We start from the raw sequence: 14,678 nt of genomic DNA, 5'->3' as shown, positions 1-14,678 counted from the left end.
TGGTCACTCAAAGTTATCTAAACGTTCTAAAGATTAGACAGATCATTGAGAAAGAGGTACTTTATTCGAGTAGGATCTGGGGGGGGGGGGCATGTTTGTTTGAAAGGAACAATATGATACATTGCTCTATATTCATTAACTTGGGGAAGTGACCCTGTAAAAACAGAATTTCCTCTAAAGAACATTGCACGATAAATCGTAAGTTTATCCAGTCCATCGTAAACATGAAGTATGGAGAAGGCCAATGGGTGTGCTGTCTGTCCACCGCCATGGAAGGTGAGGGCGCTCTGCCTTCCCCCTCCTAAAACAGTGCACTGGTACCTCTCACTCTGCCCGTCACACGTTGTGTACGGCGGCCTGACCCCCCATGAACCTGCGACTTCCTCTTTCTCAGATTTCATGGCGATCGGGAGAGAGGGAAGACCACCGACGCACGCAAACTGTCCAGACACCTCAACACGACTGAAAGACATTTCTTGGGGTAATTAATCCACCGCTCTTGCGTTACTAGGTTACCGGGGTAGCGAATGATGCGTGCATAACGTGCACGTTGTGGAGATCCACGTTTCCCGGTGTTCTTGTGCTACTGCATTTCAGATATTCACATTGTAGCGCCATTCGCTGATAGCGAATCGGACGAAAATGGGCTCCCCTGTACGCATCTCCCACACGCAGTAGTATGGTAGCTAGCAAGCTAACTTGCTATGCTAACCATCCAACCGTAGATTGATATGCTTGATAAAATAAACTAGCTATCAGAAGGTTGAGAACTTAATGTGTATTTTTGGGATGGTTACAGGGCGTTTTGTTGAATTGAAATAGGATTCCTATCGATCAGAAGTATTTGTTTATCTGGCACTGTTAGCTGCCTAGTTAGCTAATGTTCGTTAGTTGGCTAACTAGCTAACGTTCGCTAACTAGCCAGATGCGATAACGGCCGTTATTAGTAGCCATCTAGCTTGCTAGTTAACTAGTTAGCATAGCGTCTTCTGCAGAGTTTTGAAACTTGTAGCTAGTTGTTCAATTTTGAAGGGATAGTGAAATGTAGTTAGGCCTAAACTTCGGCAGCCACATGTGGTAATGGTTTTGGCTTGCGAACAACTGTATTGAATACTTTGAATCAATGATATCAAAACTTCCATTGTTTCCATAACCCGCACTGTCTGTTGATTACTTTGTGATGGGTTTCAAGATGTTTTATGCATATTCATTGCTACTTTTTACATATACGTACGTATTGGAATGTTGTCCCAACTTCTTAAACTTTGATGATTGTGATTCTTTGTAACTAAGTGTCATTTAATGGATCTTTTTCAGTAGAGAATTATAACTAACATTGTTCTCTGTTGGAGTCCAGTTTGTAGGCCTAGCCAAACTTGTACACATCACATTGACATTTTAGTCATTTAGCAGACAGTCTTATCCAAAGTGAGTTACAGGGACAATTAGGGTTATGTGCCTTGCTCAAGGATTTCACCTAGTCAGCTCAGGAATTTGAACCAGCAACCTTTCAGTTACTGGCCCAACTCCTTAACCACTATGTTAACACACACACACACACACACACATATATGTATGCTTACTTTATAAATTGTTAGACACCAGTCTTCATCAATTAGTGATCTAGGCCTAGCTACTGTTCAACAAATACTTTCTGTTATAAGGCCTCACATCTTTCTGCCAAACAGCCCAAGGTACTCCATGTTTAGCACTCACATTTTTATATCACTTAGGCCTAGACTAGTAGTGACTGATATGTTATCTAATTGAAGTAAGTTTGTTTGAGAGGGTGTGAGTGAAGAAGACCCTCTGATAATAACAAACTGTTTTGTCTCTGCTTGACAGTGAGATCTGAACAGACGTGAGTCGCAGACAGAACAGACACTGAGTGGATTCTCTTGCTGGTAAGTCTGCCACTCCTCCATATGGTTATTAGTCTTTCCGTTTATGGCCTTGGTCAAATACTTTGAAGCTGCACCATTCCTTTGTCCGTCCTGATTAGGTAATCATTGGCTAAATCTCCTACTGAACACTTGTATCACTCGATAAAGGGCTTAGGGACCAATTGTTCGGTTTGAGATTCAGCCAGGATCTCACACTATTGGATAGGTGAAAGTAAGGGTTAAACTACATAGCTTTCACCAATCCAGTCATGTCAGAGCAGGTATAACCATTTGGAAGAGAAGAAGAATGTATGCATTTTCAAAGTACTGAAACAAGCCCTAGGTTTGAATTTACCACAGAGGAAGCAGAAGGAAGAGTACACACTCACCAATACCACACTACATAGGCATGTGTTTGTCAGTTCCTTGAGTCATGGTTTCATTCATTTTTGTAATGTTATACATCACAAGTGTAGACACATGTATGCTACATTATTTTGTGTAAGAACATAGGCCTATCATCTGTTTAGTAGACGCCTCATCCTTAGGACCCTGTGTTATTGTAACGGCTTTAGCCTGCTAGGACTTGAAAGCACATTACTACAACTAACCCGCTGAGGGTCCTATCCTGCAGCAGTAACTATCCCTTCCTTCCTCCCTGTCTCTGAAATTCAATTTCTGTCTAACGTTATTGGCACAAAAGGAGAAATCCAAGTGGCAGAAGAAAGGCATTACAGCAGACATGACTAGCAGTAAAGTCTTTCACATTCTAACAGGTAACAACAACTGTCTCTCTCTCGCTCTCTGCAGGTGTTGCTCAGTGGGTAGTAGTGGTTTCTCGTGCTGGTGTTCTGTTGAAGGGGCTCCTTAGTGCTCTGTGCTGTTGTTTTGCTGTGTCCTGGGTTAGGACTGCCAGCCTATGGCTCTAATGGACAAGCACAAAGTCAAGCGGCAGAGACTTGACCGCATCTGTGAGGGTAAGGAGCCTTGAGACACAGACAAGGTCGTACATCTTACACACATTCAGGGTATTTGAATATTAGGATTTCACAATTCGTTATAGTCATATTGCTACACCAACATCACACATTCATAATACAACATGTTTTTTTACAGTGCGCTTACTGTGCTATCAGAACTTCCTCCAGAGATGTCTTGATTGGGCTCAAGGATGTGTGCAGTCTTAAAAAAAAAAATGATACCTGAAATTGGTTGAATGTATTGTTACTGCCTCTTGTGACATGCCTATGACTATAATCGTTGGCACTTGGTTTACATCAGCTGCTGATATGGGAAGTCTGTTATTAATGATTAGCCTATTGGTGTGAACAGTGGCAGGTAGGTTAGTGAAGGCATGGGTTTGGGACAGTTGGAGAGAGAGAGCACAATGCCCTTATCGCACTTCCTGTTCCTGTCTGTGGGGATTTCAAGGGGGGTTAGTGGGTGGCCAAGCTGGTGTGTCTGAGCTGTGAGCCGCGAGAAACGATGCCAAGGTAAGGTACAAATGATGACGATCTGTGACAGGCTAGAATAAATGACTGGTTACAACATGATCAAGGTTTCTTTTGACAAAGATAGAAATTAACTGAAAAGTAGGAATGGGCATTTGAAATGATTTCACTATTAGAATAATATCCAGATCTTTTGGGGAGATATCCTAATAGTCGAAATACATGTTTGAAAGATTTTCAATGGAGACTTGCTCGTGTGACTGGGGAGAGAGGCGGTGCCCTGAGCTCTGCTTGTTTCAGCAGACGCAGAAAAGGAGCTTTGATTAGTAATCTCCCACTTCACTTGCTACACATGCAGCCTCTGACTGTAGCGCCACTATGGTTACACATGCAGCCTCTGACTGTAGCGCCGCTATGATTACACATGCAGCCTCTGACTGTAGCGCCGCTATGATTACACATGCGCTTCTGCTGTAGGCGCTATGGTTACACATGCAGCTCTGACTTTAGCGTCGCTATGGTTTAACATGCAGCCTCTAACTGTAGCGCCGCTATGATTACACATGCAGCCTCTGACTGTAGCGTCGATATGATTACACATGCAGCCTCTGACTGTAGCGCGCTATGATTACACATGCAGCCTCTGAATGAGCGCGCTATGATTACACATGCAGCCTCTGATGCTGTTGCGCCGCTATGATTACACATGCAGCATCTGACTAGCGCCGCTATGATTACACATGCAGCTCTGACTGTAGCGCCGCTATGATTACACATGCAGCATCTGACTGTAGCGCTGCTATGATTACACATGCAGCCTCTGACTAGGCGGCTATGATTACACATGCAGCCTCTGACTGTAGCGCGCTATGATTACACATGCAGCCTCTGATGTAGCGCCGCTATGATACACATGCAGCCTCTGACTGTAGCGCCGCTATGATTACACATGCACGCACTGATAGCGCGCTATGATTACACATGCAGCCTCTGACTGTAGCGCCGCTATGATACACATGCAGCCTCTGACTGTGCGCCGCTATGATTACACATGCAGCCTCTGACTGTGCGCCGCTATGATTACACATGCAGCATCTGACTGTAGCGCCGCTATGATTACACATGCAGCCTCTGACTGTAGCGCGCTATGTACACATGCAGCCTCTGACTGTAGCGGCTATGTACACTGCGCCTACTGAGCTTATGATACACATGCAGCCTCTGATGTAGCGCCGCTATGATTACACATGCAGCCTCTGACTGTAGCGCCGCTATGATTACACATGCAGCATCTGACTGTAGCGCGCTATGATTACACATGCAGCCTCTGACTGTAGCGCCGCTATGTTACACATGCAGCTCTGACTGTAGGCGCTATGTTACACATGCGAGTCTAACTGTAGCGCGCTATGAATTAACATGCAGCCTCTGACTGTAGCGGTAAATGCACTTGCTTAGTAGATTTACACATGCAGCCTTGCTGAGGCGTAGAAACAATGCAGTTCTGATGTAGCGCGCTATGATTACACATGGCAGCCTTGACTGTGCGCGCTATGAGTTACCACATGCAGCCTCTGAACTGTAGCGCCGTATGGATTAACATGCAGCTTCTGACTGTAGCGCCGCTATGATTACACATGCAGCATCTGACTGTAGCGCCGCTATGATTACACATGCAGCCTCTGACTGTAGCGCCGCTATGATTCACCGACAATAACAACAAGCTACACGTGTAAAACGTGTTGGCTACCGGTGTGTTTTTTTGTTTTTATTGGGGTGCACGCATAAAAACTAATAAATCAGTTTTTTTGAAATGTCAAATGTAATAGCCTCCAATGATAGACCATGTACCAATGTCTCAAATAATTGTATTACATTTTTGACAAAGCCTTTTCATTGGTAAAATAGGCATATATTTATATATTTTTTAATGAATACTCTCACAAGTAATCGAATACTAATGTCTGTTCGGATATTTAAATATTCAAATAACCGTGTCCATCCCTACCGTAAAGGTAGCATGGTGTTATTCTTATTTAATATAGTATTTATTTTTATTTTTAAATTGGCATTACAAGTCATGCCAAGCCTAATTTGTAGTGTATACAAAAACAAACAAAAAGTCTCATTAAAGATGGTCCAGTTACCTTATTAAATTCGGTACATATTTGGCTTCTTTCTGGTTTGTACTGTCTACTGTTATACAAGGCTAAATAAAATGGTGCAAAATGCAGCTCTTGGGTGATGATAAAATGGAGGGAGTTGTCTGGAAGAGTCAGGTCCCCTGAGAGAAGTGAGAGGAGCAGGGTGAAGGGTCGTGGCTACAGGAAAACAGGCCAGCTGTCTCTTTAAAAAAACAACAACAGCCTAACAGCCCCCAGCCCAGTCGCTGCCTGGCTATGCTAATGAGGTTAGTGCTGGTTGGCTGGCCCTCAATAGAGCTGCCCGTGATTGGAGCTGCGCGGTGGGGGAGGGACTGGGTGTGGATGACAGCAGGGTCCTAACCATCCAAGAACAGTCTGACAGAGAGAGAGAGAAAGAAAGAACGAACGATAGATAGGTAGAGAGCGAGGTGAGAGAGAGAGAGAGAGAGAGGAAGACAGGCTGGTTAACTTCATAATGCAAGGTTAGGCTCCGTGTGTGTGTGTTGTAAAATATGTGTGTGAAGGAGAACTTGAAGATATGGGCTTGGGTGTGGTGTTGCCGACGAGTGTGTGTGTGTGCCGTTTCCTTTTTGCTTGGCGCGTCCTTGTAGCTGTTAAAGGAATTGAGCAACTGTGTGTCTGGCTGGAGGTAGGGTGGAGCAGCGCTGCGTTATTACCCTGCCCCTCCCTCTGCCCCTCCCCCTCACCTCTCCCTCACTCTGCTCTCTCACACTCCTCAAACCACAGGCAGAGGGAGGGAGAGAATGAATGAAGCGCTGAATGAATTGCATTGTGTGCTTGGCCATGCTTGTGCTCCATAGGCCTCGAGTATGCAAGGGTACTACGTGTGTGTGTTCTTCTTGTTAATTAACCAGTCATTGTGAATCCATTGTGATCTCCAGCATGTGGACATTAAGATATGTAACCTTAATTTAACTAGGCAAGTCAGTTCAGAACAAATTCACAATGATGCCTACCGGGGAACAGTGGGCTAACTTCCTTGTTCAGGGGCAGAACGACAGATTTTTACCTTGTCAGCTCGGGGATTGGATCCACCAACACTCTAACCACTAGGCTACCTGCCGCCCCTCTAACCGCTAGGCTACCATAAAGGAAAATGCTTGACGTTTTTTAATGAGATGCAGATTCACATTGATAAGCCTCCTCAGCTAGACCCAGTTACATATTAGGGGGACGTGTGTGTGTGTTGGGAAATACTCCGACATCACAGGAAGCGTCCGCAAATATTTGTCTTCCACCAGACCCCCCCCCCCCCCYCACTATGGCACAAAGTGTTTGTTTGGGCATGTCTGTCTGTGTGTCGGCTTCTGCATGGGTCCTTCCCTCTGTCCACGTGAATGCTCCAGTGAGACACGCCCCCCCCCCCAGACCATACACCTGTCGCGCAGGGCAGAGTGTGTACGCACGTGTCTGATGTGGATAGGGGGTGGTTCTGGTCTAGCGGCCAGGGGTGTCTGTGTGTGTTTGTGTTACACTTTTCTGTGAGAGAGAAGGGCAGTTATAATCAGTTCAGAGAGATGGAGAGGCAGAGAGAGCTAAGACAAGTGATGATGGTATCAGTGATGATGTTAGCTGCCAGATTTCTCCCGTGACCTTTACCAGATGTTAGACTTGTGTTTGTCTGGCTTTGTCACATTCTGGCCACTAAGTGTTCATTTATTATTGATTATGTCCGTGCAGATGTAATTGCAGTAATGAATGGTGGTAGACGTGCGCAGGACCACGCTGGACAAAAAGTCTGCGTCAGTGGCGTGTGTCAGTGGCGTGTGTGTACGGAACAGGAGTCACACTCGCCCTCCTCTCCACCCCTTGCTGGCACTGCAGCCAGCCAGTTCCGCAAGCATCTTCATCCTCTACTCTGGACGGGGACAGAGGTGGTGTGTGTGTGTCATCATAGCGGGTGTGAGTGCATGAGCTTGGGGAGTTGAATGTATTGAGCTTGTAGGTGAGTGTCCTCTTGAAGCCTCTATCTCTTTGTGATCTCAGATGCTCTCTCTGCAGTAGATCCAGTTCCATTATTATTATTATTACGTAACCATAGCAGCACACATACTGCTCAGTGCTCCCTTTAGAGTGCTGGTGGTGACAAGACCCTGGCTATTTGTAGGGAAGACCAGAGATGTGGAGGGGACCGGAGATGTGGAGGGGACCGGAGATGTGGAGGGTGTTATGGGATTGACTTTGAGAGAATTTGGACTTGTAGTAGTAGTCATGTTGGTGGTCAGACTCATTATACAGGTTGACTCTACTCTGGCTGGCCCCAGCACTGATGATGCCAGTGGCTATTGTCATGCCTGGTTGAGTTTGAAGGGAAATTAATGGTGTGTGTTTAATGGTCAGGGCAGTGGTGTGTTCAGGTTTAGGGCAGTGAATCATATTGCCCTTGTCCAGACTCCAGAAAGATTGTTGAATCACTTAGCTCAGTGGACAGTCACATCTGGAAGAAAATGCCGTGGTGTGCTGTGTTTTCACTGTGTCACATATTCCCAAAGGAAGCCATTTTGTCTGGGCAAACAACCAACTCAAAATAGAGTGTTGCATGCTGAAACCAACCTAGCCAGCCATTGGAACCAAATCAGCATGTGAGAAGAATGCAACATTTAGTGACGTTTCATAATGCCAAATCATGGGTAACTGTCCTGTCTCCCCTGGCAGGCATCCGCCCCCCCATCCTGAACGGGCCCATGCACCCTCGGCCCCTGGTGGCCCTGCTGGACGGGCGAGACTGCACCATAGAGATGCCCATCCTGAAAGACGTGGCCACTGTGGCCTTCTGTGATGCCCAGTCCACCCAGGAGATCCATGAGAAGGTAGACACACACACACACAGACATGAGACACACTTACGTACACACACACACACGCATGATAATATACTTGGTGTAAGCTTCCTGTTCATGTGGCTATAAGCAGCAGTTTCTGATGAAAAAAAGAAACAGTTCTTCAAGACTACTTCCTGACTGCCAGCCATATGTTTGGTATTGAGGAACTTTCCCTTAAAGACAGCGCCACGGACGGTGTTTTTGTTTTGTTGATGATGTAGCGCTGGGAAAGCGTTGTGCATCATGGAACTACATCTGCTGCTGTTCTATAGCGCGTGCAATGATGTCTGGGGGGAAAACTGTGTTGGATGTTGGCAGTAACTTCTTTGTTGTAATATGGCAAACGGACGTGGCAGTTTCACCATGAAGGATTCCAGCTGTAGTAACAGCTCTGTTCTCACCTGGACAACCAGCAGTATAGCTGTCTGCATTAACCCTGACTAACGCTGAGTTAACTCTGTAGGTGTTGAACCAGGCTGTATTAATGTGTGTTAACTCTGTAGGTGTTGAACCAGGCTGTATTAAATGTTTGTTAACTCTAGGTGTTGAACAAGGCTGTATTAATGTGTGTTAACTCTGTAGGTGTTGAACCAGGCTGTATTAATGTGTGTTAACTCTAGGTGTTGAACCAGGCTGTATTAATGTGTGTTAACTCTAGGTGTTGAACGAGGCTGTATTATGTGTGTTAAACTAGGTGTTGAACCAGGCTGTATTAATGTGTGTTAGCTCTGTAGGTGTTGAACCAGGCTGTATTAATGTGTGTTAACTCTAGGTGTTGAACCAGGCTGTATTAATGTGTGTTAGCTCTGTAGGTGTTGAACCAGGCTGTATTAATGTGTGTTAACTCTAGGTTTGAACGAGGCTGTATTAATGTGTGTTAACTCTGTAGGTGTTGAACCAGGCTGTATTATGTGTGTTAACTCTAGGTGTTGAACGAGGCTGTATTAATGTGTGTTAACTCTAGGTGTTGAACGAGGCTGTATTAATGTGTGTTAACTCTAGGTGTTGAACGAGGCTGTATTAATGTGTGTTAACTCTAGGTGTTGAACGAGGCTGTATTAAGTGTGTTAACTCTGTAGGTGTTGAACGAGGCTGTATTAATGTGTTGTTAACTCTAGGTGTTGAACGAGGCTGTATTATGTGTGTTAACTCTGTAGGTGTTGAACGAGCGTATTAATGTGTGTTAACTCTAGGTGTTGAACGAGGCTGTATTAATGTGTGTTAACTCTGTAGGTGTTGAACCAGGCTGTATTAATGTGTGTTAACTCTAGGTGTTGAACGAGGCGGTGGGGGCTCTGCTTACCACACCATCACTCTCTCTAGAGCGACCTGGACAAGTTCAAAGGCTCCGAGTCATCGTCAGGATCGGCAGCGGCTTTGACAACGTCGACATCAAAGCCGCAGCTGAGCTTGGTGAGTCACGACGGATGCACACACAGTATGCCGACGAACAGTAACACACAGATAAATATTACACATAACAGATACACAGACCACCACTTCTCTGGGCTTAGGCCTTCGCTATGTTCTGCCAATAGTGTACCTACTTCAGCCTTTACAACCTATGTCCCCCCCCCCCCCCCCCCACAGGCATCGCGGTGAGTGTACGTGCCGGCATCGTCGGTGGAGGAGACGGCCGACACATCATTATGTCTGATCCTAAACCTGTACCGTCGGGTCACCTGGATGCATCAGGCCCTGAGGGAGGGCACCAGGGCCTCCAGCGTGGAGCAGATCAGGGAGGTAGCCGGCGACGCTGCCCGCATCCGGGGGGAGACGCTGGGCATCATCGGCCTGGGTAAGTGGGTGTACTGGGGGCAGGATATGTACGTTTATGGAGTTAGGAGGTAATGTAGAATGGGCAGATTTGGAGCAGCTGAATTTGGTCTAAGACTGGCCCTTTTTAAAAATCAACAATAGGGTCTGCCAGAGGCCCTGGAATTTGCTTTGGGTGCCTAAATGCCCCACCAAAATACTCTAGGGAAAACAATCGCTAACCCTGTGTTGCCCTCTCTCTACAGGTCGTGTGGGCCAGGCGGTGGCTCTGCGGGCCAAGGCGTTTGGTTTCGGGGTGATCTTCTACGACCCCTACCTGCCTGATGGTGTGGAGCGCTCCCTGGGTCTGCAGAGGATGGCTACCCTCCAGGACCTGCTCATCCACTCTGACTGTGTTTCTCTACACTGCAGCCTCAACGAACACAACCACCACCTCATCAATGACTTCACCATCAAACAGGTGTGCACAGGGGCCTAAATGAAAACAGTTATTTGGAAGCACTGGTGCTCCCACTTAAAGTTAGCAGCACCATATTCTATTTAGGAACACCAGGAAATGTTTGAATTGATTGAGATACAGCCTGTATTGGGCTTATATGAGTACTATCTACTGTTGAAGCACATATTGTGCCCTAGAAACTAATATGTAATACTGTAAAGACATTAGTTTGTTATAAAAGCAAAAATGTTGATACTGTCATTGAAGTTACAAAGTAATTTGTAGCCACCAAAGAAAATAATTGCCCTTTAGTTGAAACCAAATTAACTACTTTGAAGAATCTTAAATATAAAATATATACAAATTTGCTTACTACATGATTCCATATTTGTTATTTCATAGTTTTGATGTATTCACTATTATTGTACCATGTATAGATAGTAAAATTAAGGAAACCCTTGAATGAGTATGTGTCCAAACTTTTGACTGGCACTGTATGTTCATGAGGTAGTACAGCCGCTCTTAACATCAGGTGTATTAACTTTGATTACAACAGCAACATAGGACTTTGGAAATGTCTTTATAATTGCATGATAATGGAATTATTACTGTATTCAAATATTTTTTAAGTAGTTGCTTTCTCACATCTGTTTTCAAATTGTTTTAAAAAGTAGTAATTTTGTGGGATCTGTATTCAAATGGTTTTAAAAAGTAGTAGTTTTGTGGGATCTATATTAAAATTGTTTCAAAAAGTAGTAGTTTTGTGGGAACTGTATTCAAATAGTATAACTATATGTTCCGCTGAAAAAAGTGACTTTGTGCACAAAGTAAAGTTAAAGTCTAGTCTTCCCAGGTCTGTTATACTGGTGCAGTGAGTTTGTGAGTGTGTATTACTTTAACACTGTGTGTGTGGTCCCTCTGAAGATGCGTCAGGGAGCGTTCCTGGTGAACTCTGCGCGGGGGGGTCTGGTGGATGAGAAGGCTCTGGCTCAGGCCCTGAAGGAAGGACGTATACGAGGAGCTGCGCTGGACGTCCACGAGACAGAGCCCTTCAGGTACACCCACGCACTGGCTGTTCAGTCGTTCCTCTCTAACCTTGACTCTCCCTCTCTCTTTCCTAGGGCTGTCCCCAACTAAAACAAATCTTGGTCTACCAAGAGTTGTCTGTTCTTTCGGACAAATTTTTGTACTTATATTTTTCCATATATAAGTTGCCGGGCTCAGACTTGCTGTTTAAAAGAATAAAAGGCAGCGATTGACTGTGTGACTAGAACCATCGTCTCTCGCCCTGCTGCAGTGAACAGCACAGTGTTTATCTCACTGTTCGTGTTGCTGAAGCTGCAACATAATTACAGACATTTCTGACTGAAAAGTTTGGTGAACAAAATCCCTAATTTGTTAGGAAAAACATTCCCTATTCCCTCAACTCTTGCTCTCTTTACGTGACACATGTATGCATCGCATGCACCTGACCAATAGGGCCTGACCTATAGCATATCATAATCACATCAATAAATTGGTTATAACAAACTTCGAACACCATAACAGCAAAATGCAGAGGACGTGACGAACTTGAAACGGGAGAATGTTTAGGCTACTGGTTGCTCAGGAGGTAAAGAGGAAGTCAGATTTGTGGAATAAATGTGACTAGTTGTGGAAAATACTAGAGATCAAGAAAAAGAAGGTAAGGAGAAAGTGCTGTGTGCCAAGCAGCTGCTGTTAGATTATAATCTTTCTGACTGTTTGGAACAATATAAACAACAGTGAATACATTTTAAGCATACCAGAGAGTTTGTTGTAACGTTTCTTTGTTAAGCCTTTATTAAAGCTAAAACTAAAAACAGTCGCATTCGTGAATGCAAATTCCGAAATATAATGGTTTATTTATTGTTAGGCTAATTATTCAAGGATTGCTTTATTTCATTTTTAAACTAAAGAGATTTTGTTGCAGTGTCATGTACACCTTTAAAGTGGCGTTTTAAATACAAAACAAATTGACAATACAACTTTCATTACAGTTACGTAGCAATAAAAGAGTCTAGCCTGCTGGGTGGATAGGAACATTAGCCCGAGCCATTTAGGAGGGATATCACAGCTGCCACAAATGATTGTTTTATTTATTAAACCTTTAACTACGCAAGTCAGTTAAGAACAAATTCTTATTTTACAATGATGGCCTACCCCTGCCAAACCCTCCCCTAACCTGGACGATACTGGGCCAATTGTGTGCCGCCTTATGGGACTCCCGATCACAGCCGGTTGTGATAAAGCCCGGGATCGAACCAGGGTCCTTAGTGACAGGATACAGTGGACCGCTGTGGCACGCGGGAGCCCCGAGTGATGATATGAACAAATGATTGATTGATACAGTAGCCTATATAAGTATTGAAATATAGGCCTTAGTTACAGTATTAAGACTAAATAGGATGCGCTCTTAGTCCTACAGCTCAATGGTGGTTATACAAGGCTGCTATACCAAGCCTACTAATGATAATGATATTACTTGTTATTATAATGACCATCATCATAATCATAACAATAATGAGATCAAGAAAAATTGAGCATTATTATTATAAATATAATTTTTCTGACAATTTGGAACACTGTAAACAACACTAAATACATGATACATGATAGCATAGAGGCTGTGCTCAAGTGTAAAGCCTTTATTACAGCAAAGCAAAGATTACAAAATGTTGTACTTGTCGACGCGTGACGCTTGGTGCTCACGCAATCAGTAGGATATTAAACAAACACTCAAACAGGCAACAGTAGCAGGAGCTCTTATTTCTGTAGATATATATGGATGATTTATAAAGCCAGCCACATTTAAGTTAGGCCATTGGTTGTAGACATAATTATGTTGGTATTTCCGCTCTCCTCACTTTTCTTTGACAATAATGCAAGGGCTGTTTTCTCGTCTCCTCATTCTTCTGCTGCCTCCGCCGCATTGTTCTCAACACCAATATGGTGGTTAACTTGGCTATTATGCACATAGCAACATGGTCTAGACAAAGTCTCCAATTCAACAGTGCACTGATGTGTTTCAGAACTGCGGACAGCGACCACTATCCAACGTATTAGAACACATTTGTTATAATATCATTTTTATTGGTGTTCCACCATTGTTCTTATGTAATATAATCATATACAATTTCAGTAGCACGTCTTGGTGATGGACTGTACCATCCCCACAGCCTCCACAATGGATCAGTCCACTCAGACAGGCGCCAATCAAACAGGGGTCTTGTACACCATGATATATATATTGCTACTGGTCGACTGAAGAAATCTCGGTCGACCAACAGCCTATTGACCAAACAATAGACCAGTTGACTAAATGGTGTCAGCCCTACTCTTTACTCTCTAAGCCTAACCCCCCCCCTCTCTCTGTTGTAGTTTCTCACAGGGCCCTCTGAAAGATGCTCCCAACCTCATCTGTACCCCCCACACCTCCTGGTATAGTGAGCAGGCCTCCATCGAGGCCAGAGAGGAGGCAGCCAGGGAGGTGCGCCGGGCCATCACTGGTAAAACCAAGCCCTAACACTCAATCCTAATTTTGGATGATTAGTTTCCTGGTTAGACATTGGTTATTAAATAATTTCAGTGGTTTTCTAAAGCTTGAATATGGCTGCATGTTTTGAGGTTCTAAAGTGGTGTGGTGTTCTGATATCTTAGGTCCACTCTAACCCCTTGACCCCATCTGTCTGTCCCGTTTCTCTCTCTGTCTGTCCCCCGTCTGTATGTCTGTCCCCCGTCTGTATGTCTGTCCCCCCACGGTCTGTTGTCTGTCCGTCCCGGTCTGTATTCTGTCCGTCTCGGTGCTGTATGTCTGTCCCCCACCCGTTGTATGTCTGTCCCACCGTCTGTATGTCTGTCCCCCCCGTCTGTAGTCTGCCCCCCCGTCGGTATGTCTGTCCTCGGTCTGTAGTCGTCCCCGGTCTGTATGTTTGCCCCCCCCCATGTCGGTATGTTGTCCCCGGTCTGATGTCTGTCCCACCGTCTGTATGTCTGTTCCCGGGCCGTCTGTATGTCTGCCCCCCCGTCGGTATGTTCTGTCCCCCGGTCCTGTATGTCTGTCCCTGTCTTATGGTTGCCCCCGTCGGTATGTCTGTCCCCCCTCGGTCTGTATGTCTGTCCCC

General features: G+C 44.8%; 1 protein-coding gene across 1 annotated transcript in view; it reads left to right on the top strand.

The window, feature by feature from the left end:
* The first annotated feature begins 391 nt into the window (after positions 1 to 391).
* LOC111967365 (C-terminal-binding protein 1) overlaps positions 392 to 14,678 on the top strand; it is a 15,871-nt gene continuing 1,584 nt past the window's right edge. Inside the window, exons 1-9 of the mRNA XM_023992316.3 lie at positions 392 to 481; positions 1,846 to 1,904; positions 2,694 to 2,860; positions 8,155 to 8,309; positions 9,593 to 9,749; positions 9,928 to 10,119; positions 10,343 to 10,557; positions 11,461 to 11,591; positions 13,936 to 14,063. Of these exons, the coding sequence (XP_023848084.1) occupies positions 2,803 to 2,860; positions 8,155 to 8,309; positions 9,593 to 9,749; positions 9,928 to 10,119; positions 10,343 to 10,557; positions 11,461 to 11,591; positions 13,936 to 14,063 (1,036 nt within the window). The 5' untranslated portion in view covers positions 392 to 481; positions 1,846 to 1,904; positions 2,694 to 2,802. The remainder of the gene's footprint in view (positions 482 to 1,845; positions 1,905 to 2,693; positions 2,861 to 8,154; positions 8,310 to 9,592; positions 9,750 to 9,927; positions 10,120 to 10,342; positions 10,558 to 11,460; positions 11,592 to 13,935; positions 14,064 to 14,678) is intronic.

The sequence above is a fragment of the Salvelinus sp. IW2-2015 genome, linkage group LG8 (assembly GCF_002910315.2).
Source record: "Salvelinus sp. IW2-2015 linkage group LG8, ASM291031v2, whole genome shotgun sequence".
Classification (NCBI taxonomy): domain Eukaryota; kingdom Metazoa; phylum Chordata; class Actinopteri; order Salmoniformes; family Salmonidae; genus Salvelinus; species Salvelinus sp. IW2-2015.
This window is presented reverse-complemented; position numbering and strand designations above follow the sequence as displayed.